Source organism: Pteronotus mesoamericanus, unplaced genomic scaffold, assembly GCF_021234165.1.
Source record: "Pteronotus mesoamericanus isolate MK-2021 breed Mesoamerican mustached bat unplaced genomic scaffold, CSHL_Meso_final contig_1189, whole genome shotgun sequence".
NCBI classification, from domain to species: domain Eukaryota; kingdom Metazoa; phylum Chordata; class Mammalia; order Chiroptera; family Mormoopidae; genus Pteronotus; species Pteronotus mesoamericanus.
The window spans coordinates 227,215-247,016 of NW_026555038.1; the positions used below are offsets into that span (position 1 = coordinate 227,215).

The 19,802-nt window shown below is 40.5% G+C and overlaps 1 protein-coding gene across 1 annotated transcript; it reads left to right on the forward strand.

Annotated features, from left to right (window-relative positions):
* Nucleotides 1–1,673: 1,673 nt before the first annotated feature.
* On the forward strand, nucleotides 1,674–18,168 carry LYVE1 (lymphatic vessel endothelial hyaluronan receptor 1). Its single transcript, XM_054582816.1, has 6 exons — nucleotides 1,674–2,043; nucleotides 5,627–5,798; nucleotides 5,907–6,046; nucleotides 14,930–15,226; nucleotides 15,871–15,949; nucleotides 16,507–18,168. The coding sequence occupies exons 1-6, from the start codon at nucleotides 1,959–1,961 to the stop codon at nucleotides 16,691–16,693; spliced, it is 960 nt and encodes a 319-aa protein (XP_054438791.1). The 5' UTR covers nucleotides 1,674–1,958; the 3' UTR covers nucleotides 16,694–18,168.
* The last annotated feature ends 1,634 nt before the right edge of the window (nucleotides 18,169–19,802 follow it).

The window sequence follows — 19,802 nt, forward strand, 5'->3', positions numbered from 1 at the left end:
TAATTCTAGCATTTTTAAAAAAATTCTTGGTTCTCCCTGACTACAGGATGAGCTGTCATTGTAGAAGTGGACAATGCTGCAGTGATATCCTGAACACTGTTTCTCAAAATGGTTACGAGAGACTATCTGGCAATATTTTCCTTATAGCTCTACACTTAGCTTTTAGCTCTTGGCAACAAATTCTTCAGACCCTTGTCTTAGGTGAAAGGCCTAGAAGCTAAGACTGAGCATATTCACACTTAACAAGAGAGGCAGCAAGTTCCCATCAAGCATTTCCAATCACATTCCAATGGTAGTTTACCTTCTCTCAGTGGAAAGATCTCCCAAATAAGATTGTTTTCTCTTCTAGAAACTCATTATTAAGTACCAGTATAGTCATACAGACTCCCTTTACCTACTAATTTCTCTCCTTGGGGTATGTTTCCAAAATTTAGGTTGACCCCTTTTCTCATAAACTATTTCTCCCACGCAAAGCTTTGTTTTCTGTGATTCATTTTCCCCCTTCTTATTTTGCTTCCTTTTTCTTTTTGTAATACCTGAGCAAATGCTAGAAGCCTAGCTCTTATTTAAGTGTGAAGCTAGGGCTTTCAGGACAATGATGAAGAGGATGTGATACCTGCTTTCCTGTCTTCCTGGTTCTATGGTGATAGTCACATGTTTCTGAGATACCCATAGCCTGAGGCTTATGCTTACTTAAGTAATAAGACCTAAAGATATTAAAATATTTAAGAATTAGAAATATTTAAGGATTATCCCCTAGTCTCTTAGAAGTTTCCTTGTGTTTGTGCAGAGCAGATTCTTCTTTTGTTATCGGTATTTTCTGTATAGATATCTAAATTATGGGTACCATTTGTATAGAAAAGAACTAGTTATCCATAGACTACTTCTTATAAATGACATTCACTTTGAAGGAAACTCATACACCTTTGCTCAAGGCATCATTCTTAAGCCAGAATTCCATAATTACTACAGAGGACCGCGCACTGAAAATGCAGCTGGGAAAACAGAGAGTGCAGCCTGCTTACACACAGTGCAGATAAACCTCACATCGGTCAAATGAGAAAGGGGAAGTCTAAGCTGAGTTTTGGTCTACCAGAGAAGCTGTTTGGTCTATAAGACAAATTATTAAAGAAAGAGCTATTATAAAGGGCCCCCATAGTAATTCCCATTGTAGAGTCTAAAACCCTTTTTTGTAAAGTGTAAAAATGACTAATTTTGTGAGTTGCACTCCCCCGCCCCCAACACATACTTGTATTGTTTAAATATGAATTTTTTTGTTTGTCTGGTTTCTTTGGAAAAGGGATCACCTGTAGTGGTGTAGAAATTTTAAATGTATAAAAGAAGTCCCAAAGGGAGGCATGAAGAATCTGTCCTTGGTATTTAAATGGGCATTTGCTTTCATGAGCCTTAGCATCATTCCCCAACAGATCGCAAGAGTAAGCAGTTCGGGGGGGCGGGGGGGAACAACCCACTGATTGTGAGAGGAAAAGCACAACCCATGTTTAATCTTTGGAAACAGAGACATTCCTAGGAGTGTATAAATGAATGGGCTCCACAGCCAATAACAATGAATGTGTGAGAACTGAGCTGCTGGGTGGGGGCGGGGGTTGGGGGGCGGCAGTGGCAGGGAATATGGAAATAGGGAAAACCTTCAGCAGTTCACATTGTGCTATCTGCCTTCCTCATTTCTGTGTTTTCTGAGTCAGCATTAGCTAAATTTTCCAGAAAGCTATCCACAAAGTGCAGCCTGAGCATCGAGGGACGTCACTCATTTCCCCCAGTGACCTTGACAAGTCAGAGGCTTGAAAGCAGGGAAATCCGGATGTCTCAGTTATGAAGTGGAGCAGTGGGGGCCCCAACATATTTCCAGAAGTCTCCATCCAGACTGGTGATCGTGTGCTTGTGTGACTGCCAGTGGCTGTCTGAGGCGTTTCTCTGGCTCTGAAGGGGTTGGCACAATGACCAAGTGCTACAGCCTGGTGTTGCTTCTTGCCTCCATCTGGACCGCAAGGCTCTTGGTCCAAGGCTCTCTCCAGGTACAAGGTAGGTTTCTTCGCAGAATGCCAACCTGAGGCAAGGCAAGATCTTACAACCTGTCCTAAGCCTACTAAGTTCTTGACTGTGGACGGCTGGGAGTGGTGCGGGGGAAACCTTCCATGTCCACGGAAGATCTAATTGGCCAGATTGGTCTGCCAGAAAGTTTTCCCCATATTGTCAACTTCGCCAAAATGATTCACATTTACCTTTATGTTACCTTTGGCTTTTATTTTGGGTTATGGACTATTTTTGATGAGAATATTTTGAAATAAAACATTGAGGAGAGATCATTTGTTTTTAAAAGTGTTTCACTGAAGAAGCAAAGTATGATTGTAAAACTTTTAAAACAATCACTAAGCCTGGGGAAGATGACTAACTTTCACAGAATATTGGCCTGTTTTAAATTTTTGGACATGTCAATATAATTATTTTTATTTCAATTTTTTTATACTGTCATGGGATGCATATGTTTCTAATATGCAGTAAGTAGCAAATTAACTGAAAAAAATGTGAAATATAGGTTTAAAAATTAGCCATCAGCTCTCTACCAAAAGAATGACTTGAAATAATTTCTGGGCTTTGAGATGCCTAAATGGTAACCTCATTCTGCATTGTAGGCAAAAAATTGTAACCACAAATCACTCACTTCAGTTTGGGACAAATGAAACTTTGAGCACATTAAAAGAAACTTATGTATTTTGATGCTGGAAGATGTCCTGAGATATAAAATGTTGGGAACTGACATCCAGAGTTGATTCATACATTATTGTATTTAATTTTATAAGGAAGACTAGAGTTATATTATTGATTTTTTTAAAAATACAATTACTAAAACTGTTTCTGTCAAATAAGTGTGGTTCTCTTTGAAATCCCCCTGAGAAGACTCTTCACTTTTCTCAAAAATGCTGCCATTACTCAGTTGTCTCTGACAATGACTCTATCACACTCTTCAGACCATCCTCAATAATTGCAAAATGTTCCCAAGGAAGTTAAATTTTGGGAAACAAATGAAAGTTATTTAGAAGCATGATTGAGGGAAAAGTGGCTGATGAAGATGAGTGGATGAGAATGGGAGCTAGTACTCTTGAGGGCCTAGCATGTAGAGATAGAGAGTTAAGTGCATGTATATGTGTATGTGTGTATATATATTTAAAATATATTTTAATATATATTATATTAAAAAGGAATTGTAACCATGAATTTTAACTATAAATCACTTATTTCAGCTCTGGGAAAATAAAAATCTGAGCACTTTAAAAGGAAAAGTGTGTTCCTATGCTTGAGAATAATATAAATTATTCAAGAAGACATTTTATAGATGAAGAAACAGGTTCAGTGTGGCCAAGCGACTTGCCTAATGTTATACAGGCAGCAAATAATAAAGCTGGGTTTGAATTCAGCTCCGTCTACTGGCTAAGCATATACTTTCTACTATGCCTATTGTTCCCTGAGAATGCTTACGCTATCACTGGTGTACCTCTTGGAGACCAGCCACCTATTTCTATCCTTAAATAAAATAAAAAAAACTTAAACTTGACCAATATTTGTTAACTGTCTACTATGGACCCAGCCTCCGCTAAGTACTAGTTCTCTAATTCAATTCTGACAAAAATTCTGTGAAGAAGATATGACACCCCAATTTTACAGATGAGAACACTAACTTGCCCAATGTCCCACAGCCAATTAATATTACAAGAAATATTCAAAGCTCAGTCTATCGCCCAGAATAGATCTGTCATTACTACTACTACTATTATTTATAGTAAAAATGAGATTTGATGAGAGAGTATCAAGGCCACTTTATAGTATAATTAACAAATCTGCAAGTATCCCCACCCCCTCCTACCCCCCCCCCCCAAAAAAAAGAAGTAGCCCTAAGACGCTTGAGCAATAGCAAGTTCATGGGCTAAATGAGCCAAATTCCAGGGCAAATGGTGTGTTCCAACAGTTCAGCTCCAGTTTAGTGTGTGTAGGTGTGTGTCCATCTTTTCCCCATAGCACAGTGGGTAGCAGAACAGTGTCCCTGTTAGGAACTGGGCTTTTAGAGTCAGTTGCAATTGGGTTTGTGCCCCCAATCTGCCACAAGTTGCTCTGGATCCTTGGGCTTGGGAAAGTTACCTCATCCCCTCGAGCCTCAATTTTCTGTTAAAAGAGACATAGTTTCACACAGAGTAGCATCAACAGAGGATAGAAGCTGGAATTAATATTGCTATACTTCTAATATCAGAGGCTGTTTTGTCACAAACACTCACATTGGAGCGCTGGCTCTCAGGTCTCTCCTTTGGTGAGAGCAGGGTTGGGATGCAGACAAGGCCACCCACAAATACTCTTCATAATATACACATTTCTTCCTGCAGCCTCCTGACCCAGAGCACAGCAAGGTCACATGGAGGACTTAGAAATGCTCCTTCCATGTTTTCAAGAAGAAACTGCCTTTAAATACTAACCTAGAAAGTGGTCAAAGCATTTGACTAGGCACCCAGTGCACAGATCTGTATACAAGAAATTACTCAGGAGAATGAAACGCCCTTTTATGGGCTTTTGTGGATGAAATGCAATAGGGAGAATGTACCTGAAAGCATTGCAACTCACAATTTCATACAAGGCTATAAATCTTAGAACTCAGAAGGAAGGGATCAAAAGAATGCTCAGATTCATTAGATCTTGAGTAAAATATTATTCATACTTTAACTGTTCAACTGCCTCAGCTTCCTCACTAAACACTTTTTTGAACACTAAAAGCGAAATGCTTTAAAGATAACGTAATGATAATGTTCTTTATGATTTACTGAGCACCTACTGCATAGCAGGCAATATGCTAAGCATTTTCACTTGAATTATCTCATTTAACTCTCACTACCCGATACAATATATATTGTTACTCTCTCAGTTTTATAAATAAGGGAACTGAGGCTAAGACATAAAATAACTAGGCCCGAGGTCACAGAGCTAGCAAGCGACGTAGGCTAGATTAAAATCCAAGTCTGATTCTAAAACTCCACTTCATTTATTTTCTCTGCCATGCAAGGTTTACTGGCCAGTTCCTCCAGGAACTTCTGAGTAAGTCTGCCCCCCAATGGTCAGAGAACATCTGGGACTGAAAAAACTCAGATTATACCAAGTGCAACATTTTTCAACCCATCTCTGAAATAGTGGTATCTCCAACCCAAATTAGTTTGGAGTATTGTTATTTTATTAGCAAGAGATATGAATTCTGCATTTCCCAAGGTCTCAGACCATTCACTGTATAGACTCCAAAAAGGTTTGCAGCAGCAGAATCACCTAGACTCTACCCCAGGAACGGGTACCTGAAGCCTCCAGGTAATGAACAAGGCACCTTAGTGCAGTATGACAGAGTGGACTCGGATGTGATGAGAGGTACTGCTTGGATCAGACCAAGCACCCACCTAACCCAGCAGTTTGTCCTTGTGGGAAATGTCTGGCCTGTGTCTTGTTATTTCTAAACTTCAATCCCAGCCACAATGCCCTCATTGCTGCATCAAGATAATGATGCTGTGCCAGGAAGAGGAGCCTAAAGGCTCTGGAAAACAACAGCAGCAAACTGAGGATCTATGTGGTTCTTTCACAGAGCTTTCCGTCTCAGTGGTATGCAGAATCATGGGAGTCACCCTTGTGGACAAAAATGCACCCAGCCACCTGAACTTCACAGAAGCCCAGGAGGCCTGTAGGCTTCTGGGACTAACTTTAGCCAGCAAAGACCAGGTTGAAGCAGCATGGAAGTCTGGCTTTGAGACTTGCAGGTGAGAAACAGCTGGATTCACAGACAGGGCAGAGCTCTTTGGGCTCTGTGTTCTTGTTCAGCCATAGATATAAATGTAACCACTCAACAAATATGTATTCTGTTACAGCTATGGATGGGTCTCAGATCAGTTCTTAGTCATCCCTCGGATTTTTGCAAACCCCAAGTGTGGAAGGAACGGAGTAGGCGTCCTGGTTTGGAGAAATTCTATCAGTAAAGGTTATAAGGCCTTTTGTTACAACTCCTCTGGTAAGTCAGATCTGCGGTCTCTCCATATGATGGTATGTTTTCTCTGGGTTTCTCTAGCTCTAAACATATCTGAGAAGGGCAACCCTGAGCAGCTGCAATCATAGCAATAGTTATTTAACCCTCCCAAGACTTGCTTTGTCACCCGGCTAGATGTGGCAGTGTGCCCTTCAGAGGAAAAAGGGACAATGTGACTGACTCACACCACCAGGGGAAGGGCATCCCAGAAGGCTCCATTACCTCCCGCACTCCCTCCTATAAAATAAACAAGAAAAAGAGAAGGAAAGATCTGTTATGGACAAAGTAACTACTAAGTTATCTCACTGAAACTTGACAATCTCCCTTTGAGATATGCTTAATCATCCTCATTTTGCAGAAAAAACAGCTCAGAGAATATAAATACAGTTGTCTAAGATCTCATTAATACAAAGATTTAAACACAGATCTAACTCTAAAACCATGCTCTTTCCATTATCCTACATTCCTTTACAGGAGAGGAAATTCAGATGCTGCATATGGCATTTTTTAGAACACGGCCCCATCTCCATTTCGTGGAGGAAGGAGTCGAAGCTAGAGAGTGGGAACGATTTGCTCACGGTCATGCAGTCATCCTTTAACCTTGCTTGGAGACCTTGGCTGCCTTAGCCCAAGTGCTTTTCCTTCCTAGAAAGGTTTAAGTACCTCCTCAGAAAGCTTTTTCACTTGCTAAATACTTGTTCTCAATTTGTCAAAAGAGCCTCTCCCTGATTTATTTCTCTTCATACATACTCAGATATCTAACCTTCTAAAGGTCATCCAGCTGAGTGGCCATACACAAGGATAGATTCCAAAATCATTCTCTAAAATCCAAGAGATAAATGGCATCAACAATATTATGTTTCCCAAAGGCAACATAAGGCCCAAGCAGTCCTCTGACCCCGGGGGCTTTGGCATAGAAGGCGCCCTGAAAAACACTTTGTCTCCTTCCCTCACTATGAAACTATGAATACTATAGCTCAGAATGGAGATTTGGTTTGTCCAAAGTCCTACAGTCAGTTGCAGAGTCAAGCCTGGAACATAAAGCTCCTTCCAACATTTTTTTCACTGCCCTTCTCCCCTTTGCCCCTTCAGCCTGTATCACCTTTGGCTGGAGAATTGGTGATTGACAGGCCGCTTATCTCATAGCCAGCCCATGCCTGGCCTTTTAACTGCCTGGCCTCCCTGCCAGCTGTCAGTGTGATGATAAGACAATCAGCCCTCTAGGCTCAACGGAAAAGAGTCAGGGGAAGAAGAGCTGGATTCATGAGTTTCCCCACCATTTTATTTCACCTGTACTTTCTATCCCTTATATTCCCTGTATACTTAAAGTTAGGTCTAGATGCTTAATTAGATGCATGTTTGATATTTTTAGCAAAAACACTTCATGGTTGATATCATGTACTTTGGATCACATCCCAACAAAAGGCACTTAATGTCAACATGCCCCACTATTAATATGCTAATTTTGAGCTTTTAACTAAGATGGTGACTGCCAGACTTCTCTGATGAACTCAGAGGCATGTTTTCCCCCTTGCAATGAGTAGGTAATCTGCGGTGTGATATTTTGGCGTCATGCAAATATTCTGACCCACAACTGTCTTTTACCTAATAGTTTAAGTAGACATTGATGATCCTTGCTGGAATCAGTTATTATATGGGGGGGCAGTAAAAATGGTTATTTCCTTTTTATGTGTGTATTTTATTTTGGTTTGCATTTTTAAAATTAAGCATATTGGGGAAATATTGCTTATCAAAATTATATATGTTTCAAGTGTAGAGTTCCATGATACATCATCTGCATATTGCATCATGTGTTCACCACCCAAAGTCAATCTTCTCTGTCACCTACATTTGACCCTTTTCCCTTTACTGCCCCCTCCAGCTCCCTTCCCTCTGGCACCCACCCTACTGTTGTCTGTGTTTGAGTTGTTGCTTGTGTTTTTCTTGCCTGTTCATTTGTCATTTTCAGTTTTATATCCCACATACAAATGAAATCATATGGTTCTTGACTTTTTCTGACTTATTTCACTTAGCATGATATCCTCAAGATCTATCCATGTTGTCACAAATGGCAGTATTGCACCTTTCTTACAGCTGAGTAGTGTTCCACCGTGTATATGTACCATACCTTCTTCATCCAGTCCTCTACTGAAGGACACCTCAGTTTTGTCCATGTCTTGACCACCATGAATAATGCTGCAATGAACATAGGGGTGCCTATATCCTTACAAATAACTGTTTTTAAATTTGGGGGCTGATACCCAGAAGGGGGGTTGCTCAGTCAAATGGTAATCATAGTCTTAATTTTTTGAGGAACCTCCGCACTGTTTTCCATAGTGGCTACACCAGTTTACATTCCCACCAGCAGTGAATGAGGGTTCCTTGTTCTCCACAACCTCTCTCAAACTCGTTATTACTAGTCTTCTTTGACAATAGCCATTCTAATAGGTATGAGGTGGTATCTTATTGTAGTTTTTTATTATACTTTATTGATTATGCCATTACGGTTGTCCTAATTTTTCCCCCTTTGCTCCCCTCCACCAGTACCCACAACTACGTCAGGCAGTCCCCACACCATTGTTCATGTCCATGGGTCATGCGTGTAAGTTCTTTGGCTACTCCATTTCCTATACTATATTTTACATCCCCATAGTTACTCTGTAACTACCTATTTGTATTTTTTAATCCCCTCACCTCTTCACCCATTCTCCCACTCCCCCATCTCATCTGGCAACCATCAAAGTGTTCTCTGTATCCATGATTCTGCCTCTGTTCTTCTTGTTTACATAACTTGTTTTTTAGATTCAGTTGTTGACCAGTATGTATTTACTGACATTTTATTAATCATAGCTTCAATCTGCTTTCCTTAAATAAGTCCCTTTAACATTTCATACACTAGTAGTTTGGTAATGATGAACTCCTTTAGTTTTTTCTTGTCTGGGAAGCTCTTTATCTGCCCTTCAATTCTAAATGATAGCTTTGCTGGGTAGAGCAATCTTGGCTGTAGGTCCCTGCTTTTCATGACTTTGAATATTTCTTGCCAGTCCCTTCCAATCTGTAAAGTTTCTTTTGAGAATTCAGCCGGCAGTCTTATGAGAACTCCTTGTAGGTAATAATCTGATTTCTCTTGCTGCTTTTAAGATTCCTTATCTTTCACCTTTGGAATTTGAGTTGTGATGTGTTGGCATGAGCCTCTTTTCATCCATCTTGTTTGGGACTCCCTGTGCTTCCTGGACTTGCATGTCTATTTTCTTCACCAAATTTGGGGTTATCTTTCATTACTTATTCAAACAGACTTCCAATTTCTTGCTCTTTTTCTTCTCCTTTTGGCACCCCAATCATGCAAATGTTGGAATGCTTGAAGTTGTCCCAGAGCTGCTTATACGGTCTTGTTTGTTTCATTTTTTTCCATTCTTTTCCTTTTTGTTGTTCTGATTGGTTGTTTTTGTCTTTCTTATGTTCCAAATCATTGATTTGATCCTTGGTTTCATCTGCTCTACTGTTGTTTCCCTATAAATTGTTCTTTATTTTAATTAGTGTATCCTTTGTTTCTCACTGAATCTTTTCTATGCTGTTGAGGTCCTTACTAAGTTCCTCAAGCATCCTTATAATCAGTGTTTTAAATTCTGCTTCTGATAGATTGCTTATCCCCATTTTGTTTTGTTCTTTTTCTGAAGTTTTGATCTGTTCTTTCATTTGGGCCATGTTTCTTTGTCTCTTCATTTTGGCAGCATCCCTGTGTTAGTTTCTCTGTATTAGGCAGAGCTGCTATGACTCCCTACATTGGTAGCATGGCCTAATATAGTAGGTGTCCTTAGGGTCCAGAGGCACAGCCACCCCTATTACCCAAGGTGAGTTTTCAGGGTGTGCCCTTCGCATGGGCTGAGTATACCTTCCTCTTGTGCTTTGGACTTGGTTGCTGTTGGCAGGTCAATGGGAGGGATTTACCCAGGCCAGACAGTTGCAAGGATTGGTTGTAACCACTGACCACCAACCTCCACCCTCCATGAAGGATCAGCTGTGCAGGGACAGGGTGGTGGTGCTGTAACATGGTCTGTAGCTGTCCACTGGGTACACAGGTCCTGGGGTTTCCCAGGTGGGCAGGCCAAGGTCAACCCCCATCTGTGTTCTGCCCTGGGCCATCCTGCCTCAGCTATAGAACAATCTGAGATGGCTGCTAATTGTCTGGGCTTAGAGATTCCCAGGCAAAGCCAAGCTGTGACTCTAGGCTGGCTGCTGCTAGTGCCATGCCTTGGGGCCACTTAGCAAGAGAGAAACATTGATTGGTTGCCTCCCTTATACACCCTGACCAGACCGAACCTGCAACCTAGGCATGTGCCCTGACTGGAAATCAAACCCTGTGAACTTTCGGTTTATGGGATGACATTCCAAACAGCTGAGCCACACCAGCCAGAGCACAATTTTTATGCTTTTTGATGCTCAAACTGTCCCAAATTTGGCAAGTGGGAGCCCCTTTTAGTTGACTTTTGTCCTTATTCCCATTAGTATCTGATCAAATCCTTACTTTCTGGCATAAAAACTTGTCCCCAGCTCACTTTGTACTTTCTCAGTTCCAGCCGTGTTATCAGCCATTTACTTCTCTAAGGAGCCCTCATTCTTTTTAGTGGAGACTGTTAATTAGAAACCAAGATCTGGATGCAAGTTGTTCTCACTGCTACTGGATTTTTCATTGCTCCTCAGTCCTTTTTAGTGGACAGCTAGAAAATATGCATACGTATATATTTTCTAGCTGTCGACTAAAAAGGATATCTGCATACATACTGCTGGTTCACAATCTTAGGAACTTCCCAGTATAATCTGAAAGTGGCCCCTGTATGCAGAGGGCAGGGAGAGACTAAAGTAAGAGGCAGGCCACTCCCAATTTGTAGGTGGCAGGTTTAAAAAATAAAATATAAAAAGGAACTTATCTATGATGCTTGTCTTGGGTGGCCTCAAGAGTGTAGATTGCCACTCTGCCTGCCAGAATTTTATAAGTTTATGTAAAGGCCTTACCTGGGTCAGGTCATGTACATGGGACACCTTAACTGGGCTCAGTCATGTACACCATCTAGACGGTCTCAGCCAGCACCTTACTGTCTCAAGGCTGTGTCCTTGGGCAGCTTCTCACACCAGGAAGGAAAGCAGAATGCACATTCCAAGGACAATGAGGGGGTGAGGAGTCTCCAATTACCCAGATCTAAGTACATACACATATGCATCCATATATATATGTTTTAAAATTATGGATTTTTATTTATATTTATAACCCAAATTTAATAATTCAAGCTTTTCCTTAGCTTATTTTTATGTGTATCTCTTTTTTCTTGTATGAAACATCTTAGTTCCCAATAAATAATTTTAATATATTTTCTTGTTCTGCAATGCTTTCGAAATTTCAAAATCAACATTATTAGGGGAAAAAATATCTTATATACTGAGAAGACTATAAGATATCTTTGTATTTCTTTCAGTCCTTGGAAGATATCCCTCTAAAGATGTACTGTCAAAGAATTGTGTACAAAAACGACTTGAAAAAATTCACTACTCTGAGTGGTTATATTATCACTCTGAAATAAATTAGGTTTCCATGCTTCCGTTTGACATCTTTGTGAAGATCAGTCACCCTAACCCTCACCCTAATGCTAATCCTAAACATACCCCAGACTTCTTTGTTTTTGTAACTTCTTTTTTATTACTATCTTGTGAAGTCTGTGGATCGGAATAACTTTAATGCTGATTCTCGACCGTCTTTTTCTTATTGCTATTTTTGTCAGCTTTGGGGATCAGACCTAAGTGCTTTTAAAGCCCCTTGTGCGCCATCTGTTTCACACTGTTCCCTCTGCCACGGTGCCCCACCTCTTCCACCTGGCTGGCTCTTTCTCTTTATTCAAGTCTCAAATACCACCTTCTCTAGGGATCCTTCCCACACCCTTCACTCTGACCTTTCCTCTTGGATTCCAACCCCAGTCTGTGTTTAATACCTACCAGAGCACTAGAGAATCCTAGAGAAATTATATTTATAGATTGCAGGAGAAGGGGAACCAGGTCCTAACACTTCTAAGTGAGATACATTGTGTCCTTGACCAGTTAGGGATCAGAGGAACAAACAGTTGTTGTTCCCTCACACTGTGGCCTTCTTGCCAACACTTAATGAAGAGAGGCAAAGGAAATTTCTTATACGCCTTATCTATTCTGCCCACACATTATGCCAGACCCTACATATTTACTGTCTTATGAATTCTCAGTAAAAGGATACAGTGTATCATTTTTACTTATCAGAAGTAATGGATACTTTAGAGTGTATCATGCTGTGGTCACAGTCAATTAGGGACAGAGCCAGGATTTAAATCTTAAATCATGTTACTTCCCTGTAACACCTTCCATGGTGATAACTACACATCAATAACATGGGCCCAGACTGGGTTCCGAGCATCAGTATTTTTTTAAAGCTTCACAGATGAGTCAAACCCACAACCAGTGTTGAGAGTCACTTTTCCCTCAAAGGTCTTTAAGATCTAAATTCCAGGATTCCAGTCACTCTGGATTCTCCTGTTGCCATGCCATTGCAATCATCTTCTCTACCACTGGATTGTACTCTCTTCCCTCTGTATTTCGCCTTCCACACACCTCCACTAATAATTATGTTACTCTGCTCCACAACCTTAGATAACTTCCCTCTGCCATTTAAGAATATGATGTAAACTATAAAGCCTTTTGCACATAAAAGTGGGCACAAATGAGAACTTTTGTATATCAGTTTGTGGACTCCAGGTGAAAATTCCAGCTCCTACAGAATAAATTCTGAATTCTTTAACATGACAATTATGAGTCCCAATACTCTGGCTCCAGACTGTCTTCCCAGTCTCATCCCTTGCTTGCCATCTTTCATGCTGCCAATCATACACACACCCTCCTCTCCAGCCTCACTGTGCTCTTTCTCATTCTCCTAACATGACCATACTTTCAAACTCCTAGATTCTTGGATCATGCTTATTCCAATTGACTGGGACATTCTAATCCTCCTTCCATACTAAGTGAGTTGTACCTCAGTTCCAGCCATTCTATTACCCCCCCCCCCACTACCCCTCATCAAATATGCTGAGTTCATTCAACTTCAGGCTCTTGAATGTCCTCTTCTCTTTACTTGTGATTTTTTTGTCCTAGATCTTCGATGACCGGCTACTTTTCATCCTTCAGGTCTCATCTTAAGTATCACCTCCACAAAGAGATTTTTCTCTTATCACCCTACCCAGAGTATCTATCCCCCATTCCCTACCCTTTCCAGTCTAAATTTTATCCTGTTCAACTTTCTTCTCAATATTTACCATCTTTGGACACTTCTGGCTTTATAAAAAAAAATTATTATATCTATATTTCCAATAGCATATAAGCCCCTTATAAGCCAGGACTTTGTACCATGTCCCTAGGAACTAGGACAGTCCCTGCACAAAGATGAGCTAAATAAATATTTGTTGAATGAACACATTAATCTTCCACACCCTGCCCAAAAGCCCCATCCTCTCCCCCAGTGATCTCTCCCTCTTCTTATCAAATACTCTGTCCTGGAAACAGGAACCATGCCTATATTTTCAGTTCCCAGCATAGTATATTGTGCTCAGTTTTTTTTTCCTGTAATATTAAAAAATGTTCATTTTCTGAGGGAAGAATTCAGCATTGTTCAAAAATGGGAAATGCAGCTAAAATTTCAGGGTAAAGAAAATCAAGGATGATGTCTATTTGAATAGAGGTCTTTTCAAAGTAAAATGAATGGCATGAAATACTGACTGAATACATATGTAGTCAAATGCTTTACTGGTACAATAATATCCATGATCTTGATTTATAATTTATTTACTTTTCAAAAATGAATGGACTTTTCTTTATAGCTAACATTCCAGCTGATACTACCCACTGCCACAAATAATGAAGGATTTTAAATAGATGAAATTATATTATAATATATTCATGGCTCTGCCATTTACTAGTTCTGTGATTTTGGGCAAGTCATTCAGTTTCTCTGAACTTTGGTTTCCTCCTATATAAATGAAGATCTGATAAAATTGTTAAATGAGTGTTATGGTGACTCAGAGCAGATGCTCAACAAATGTTAATTTCTTCTCTACCACATTCAACAGATTGAAAAGCAAACCTACGTCTCTCCCTTACCTCTCCCACCCTTTTTGATGAACACAGAGAAATCTGATTTCAGTAGACCTTTGTCCTGAAGTGGTGTCATGTGTGTATATTTGGTCTCCTTATCCTCCCCTTCCTTTCACTTTTCCTTCCTTTCTTTACTTATCAAATATTAAGCATGTACTATGCGCCAGGTACAGTGCACACGTAATGATGACTAAGACAGGCCAGTGGGGAGGAGTGTAATGAGAACTGTGACAAGGGAAATACAAGGAGGTACAAGAACATATGCCTAGGAACCCAATCTAGTCATCAAGCCTGCCTAAGAGATGTTCAATCTGAGAACTGAAGGACAAGTAAGAGCTAAATAAAGAGGGGACAAAGAGCATTATAGGTGAAGAAAGCATCAAGGTCAAAGGCTTGTGAGAGATGTGAAAGAAGGCATATCAAAGAACTGAAGGAATTTCAGTATGGTAGGAGGAATAAGAGAAAGACTAATCAGATGACGCTGGTCATGTCAGCTGGCCCAAATCATGGAGGGCCTTATAGGCCATGCAGTAGTGGGAGTCGCCAAAAGATTCTAAGGAAGGAAGAGATATGATTAGATTTGCATTTTTGTAAGACCATTCCAGCTACAGTATAAGGGAACTAAAGGGGCGTAAGACTAGAGGTGGTAAGACCAGTTAGGAGACTATTGCAAAACTTACTTGTCATTTTATTTTCCCTCCCCAACAGATACTTGGATTAACTCATGCATTCCAGAAATTACCACCACCAAAGATCCCATATTTGACACTCAAAATGCAACATACACAACAGAAATGATTGGCAGTGACAATATACACTCAGCATTATCTACTGGTGTAACTTATTCTACTAAACCTGCTCCTGTTCTGGCTTCCACTGCTCCACGAAAAAAGAAATTAATTTGCATAACAGAAGTTTTCATGGAAACTACCACTACATCTACAGAAACTGAATCACATGTTGGATATAAAGCAGCATTCAAGAATGAAGGTGTTGGGTTTGGAGGTAAAGCTTCCTGTGTCTGCGTTATGTGTGTGTGTGTGTGTGTGCATAACAGACAATACATAGAAATTAGGCTGTCTCCAGATTGGGCACTCAGGACCTGCCAAACACAAATAAAAGGCTAATGCAAGCTCAACTTTCATAGTCATAGAACTTGAGAGCTCTAAAAAAAAAAAAAACCCTTAATGATTAAACTAAAAATCATGAGTACGAAATAGTTTCACTTGTCAAACTCAAAGACTTTTAAAATAAATTACTACCTATTAATGTGTAAAAGTCCTTTTTAAAATATATACCTTAAATGCATGTGATTAATAAGTTTGTTTTCTTACTTAAAAGTAAACACTTTTTTACTTAATTAGCTCCAAACTTATCCTCACAAGGCCACAGAGAGAAAGTGGACTCTTTCTGTCATATTGCAACTTACAGAATAGAAAGAGTATGAGAGGCAAGGCCTAGGGTTCTACAGACAAGAAGCAAAGAAGCAGATGTGTACCCAACATCCTAAGTGGCCCCTGTGTGGTCACAGAGAAGGCTTTTCTCTTGCATTATCTGTGTCTCAATCAGGGGTAAGGATCCATCGTTAGAAGAGCTGTGCACAACATTGTACAAGTGAAGGACCAACAGGCCATATCTGTTTCCTCCAGGTGTTCCCACGGCTCTTCTAGTGCTTGCGCTCCTCTTCTTTGCTGCTGCAGCTGGTCTCGCTGTTTGCTATGTCAAAAGGTAGGGTTTCTGGTACACCATTAGCCTTGTAATCTTTAATTTTGTAATCTTGTAATCCCTTTCTTATGTTTTTCCAAAGTTGTCATTAGCGTTTTTCTGGTCAAAACAGAGATGTCAGTCCTCTTATATTGTAAATTTTCTCCCTCATCGCACCTCTTCTCCCTACCGCCCAGTCTTCCCTACTATTGCAGCACATGCATTACCATCGAGCCATATATGATAGGTTAATGGCTGTCCCTTTGAATCAAGAAATAAGAAGAAAATATTGACATCTAAAGGAAAATGTATATGCTTTATTTGATTTTCAATTCTATGCTTTTGGTGGGAGGGTTGTGAGGTCAGCCTAAAGTGTGGTATGAACTTACAATCCCCTCTAAATGAATCCATTAGAATGGGGATGTGTTAATGTATTTGAGCATGTATGTGTTCAGAGCCTCTCTCTGAAATAAAGGTACCCAGTGTGCTGTGCCAACGTGGCTATCACAGACAAAGCATTGCCTATTGTTATATGTGTTACGTAGGAGCCTCTCACTTTGACTTTATGTTTATTCCTACAGGTATGTAAAGGCCTTCCCTTTTACCAACAAGAATCAGCAGAAGGAAATGATTGAAACCAAAGTAGTAAAGGAGGAGAAGGTAGATGATAGCAACCCCAATGAGGAATTAAATAAAATGGACAAAAAGCCAGAAGAGCCCAAGAGTCCTCCCAAATCTACAGTGCGATGCCTGGAAGCTGAAGTTTAGATGAGAAAGAAATGAGAGAACACACCTGAGGCTGATTTCTTTCCTGATACATATCCTGACCCCAGAGGGGAAACTAAGAGAGCCAAAGAACCAGACAAGAAAGTGCAGCCTTGCCTCCTACCTGGAATCACCTCAGGGGTACCTTTGGACTATGTAGGCAACCACAGTGAATTCCCTTCTTACTATAAACCTTGCTGGGTCCTCTCCTCCTGCCTCCAAAGCTTCCCACAGCTTTTCTAGCCTCGTTATGTCCTAATTATATCCCAGTGGGAGAAAGGAGCTTTTCAAAGCACAAGGATCTAAAACAGCTAACCAGAGCACATTTGAAAAGAGGCCTCTGGGCTGGCTGAGAATAGGTGAATTGAGAGCCAAGAAGCCACAGAAACCAAGGCTTTCTCTATTGAATCCAGAGCCCAGATCCCTTCCTCAGCTCTGAAAAGGAAATATTTATACCACCTGGCAAGTTCTTGTGAGTCAGGCAAGAGCGAAAGAAGGAAAAGTTTAGCAACTGAAGGCCATAGAAATTCCCATGACTTGAGACCTGATCTCTGTAAAGCCAAAGTAAATAAAGAAAGAGAATGAGGTCGAGGAAACTGACAGCACATTGTCAGCGGGGACCATGACTACAGACAGGGTCAAAATATTCATCTCTGAGTAACTGGAGTTGGAGTCACTTTTTAGAACACACACACATTTTCTCTCTCTTCTGCTGCTCCCATTTTTCTAAATAGGAGCAGCAGAAGAGACAACTTCTGCTGTCTGCTGATTATATTTTCAAAAAACCAGAAATATTTTCTTACAAATTTCAATTTTTATCTGAGTTAATTATTATTGAGGAAAAGTACTGTGTTAAAAAGCAATGAAATCTAACAAACATTTGCTGAATACCTACTATATATCAGGCGCTGTACAAGGTATTACATTCTGTAATTGAATTCACTAAAAGTTGCATATAGTACAATATTGTCGAAGCTAATTGTTTTGTTTTGATATCCCTAGCTTATCCACTTCTAAAACTATTTTTTCCTGAGACTAATCAATTAATTTTCTCTAATATGGCAACTATTATAACCTTAATTTATTATTAACATAGCTAAAAAGTACTTTATTACCTTTATATGCCAATACACATTTTAATGTCATTAAAAAATGTATCACTAGCTGTCCTTTCTCCAGGAAGAAGAACCTGAGAGGTGCAGAATTATCTATAAATATTTGTGCCAAAAATAAAAGGATTTAGAAAACTCCTTTGCCCTCTTATTTAAATGGATGTATTATGCTTTTCAAGCAAAATAAAAGTAATCTGTTTGCAAAAGTAAGAGACAACTATGGTCGTCGGACTACAAATAGGTGTAAACCCAGTAGTATATGCGTCACTATGTGGGACTGTTCTTGTTTTATGGTCTTAATTTTAAGTTAAGTACCCACACACACGAGAGTCCTTGCCTTAGGATTCAAGTCCTACATTCCAATCCATTTCAGAGTTCACGGGAAGCGGGAGATTCAGGACAGCTCATTTGCCCTGTTTCTCTAGCTTTCTGTCTTCTCCTCTTTAGTCTTTTCTCTCTAGACTGCTAATGATTCCTTCCCCTCACAAGTGCCCCCACAGATCCATGGTCCTTTTATCTCAGAGGCCATAACTAGCTGGCATAGTCTCTTTTGAAGTTGGCCCACAAAGTATTATCTTATATTTTGGTTTAATTGCCAAGAATTAAAAATGAAGAGATTTCACATATGTATATTTTGGGATACCCTTGAAAAGTGGGAAGATCTGGAGATAGAGAACCCATATTCCCTTATGGCAGTAATTCTCTGACACTGAGTAGTGGCTGTCTGCTTTAAAAGGCTGTGTGTGCTCTCCGCCCCACCAGTCCTCTACGGCACCCTCGTGCCAAAATAAAGGCGCCATTTCCTATGGATCTGGTAACACTTTTGCCTCCCACCCCAACACCCAGCCCCTTTCATTCATTTATAACCGGCCTGGCCCTGAAGTCTATGAGTTTGCAAACTCTGGTTTGTCTCATCTATTTCTCAGGAAATAACAAAGAAAAAGAGGAATAAATCTAAGTTAGTGGTCTTCCTTTTGTGTGTGCTGAAAAATAATCATATCTCCCACTCTAGAGACATCTTACAGGCAACTCCTATGTATGGGATACTATCATCTCCTGTTAATTTAGACAGGTGTATGCCCTTCCCAAGAGGTAGGGGAAAGGAGAACAACTGCTGAGACCCGACTCTACACAACTTGCAGGCCCACCTAAGTTTTTTCCAGTGGCTTTCACAAACGAATGGCCTGTCTTGGCTCCTGCCTCAGACTTTTCTAAAATCTCTAGAACAAGTAGCATCTGGCATACCCCGTACCTCTTGCTAAGTGGACTCAGGGCTGACACTAGCAGTGGCTAGCCTTTGCTTTCAACTTCACCTCTCCTGGGTACCCTCAAGTCCAGCACAAGTAGCAGCCACCTGCATATTGCTTTGTAGTTCATTCTGGGTGGCCCTGGGCAGGACACAGGTGGCCTCTGACTTTGGCCGGCACTTCCTGGAGGCCCCAGAGCCACCTCCACAAATGACATACTCAAGGGGTGAACACAGTCCATACTTTTATCCTACCAAAGTGAATTTTCTTTGCTATAGAGCTTATTATGTCCTTCTTAGAATTTTTGAGGACTCCCTATTTTTTCCAGAATCAAGTCCAAACACAGCACTATATGAGATGGATATGCTAAGTTGGCACCAGAACCTGCTGAAGTTTAGTCCTGCTCTGTGGGGTCAGCCACTGCACCACTGATCTTCCACAGCCGTTGCAGCCAGTTTTTGCAGCTGATCAGCCTGGGGCTAAGCCCTCCCATTGTCCTGCCAACAGCAATCAAGGCTTAACTACAACAAGGTGTAGACAGCCCACACTGGGGGTGGGGCGCACCTGGAGGGCCCACCTTGGGGCTATGTGTTGAGATGGATTTGGGCGATATGTGGAAGAAGGAGATGCCCCAGAGTGATTATAGGCTGTGATGAAAATATGGTTGAAAAGGAAGTTTTTATAAATTTTGCTGTGGCATATGTATTTTAATCTCTTTCATGGTTTTTGAGTAATGCTAATGCAAAAAAAAAA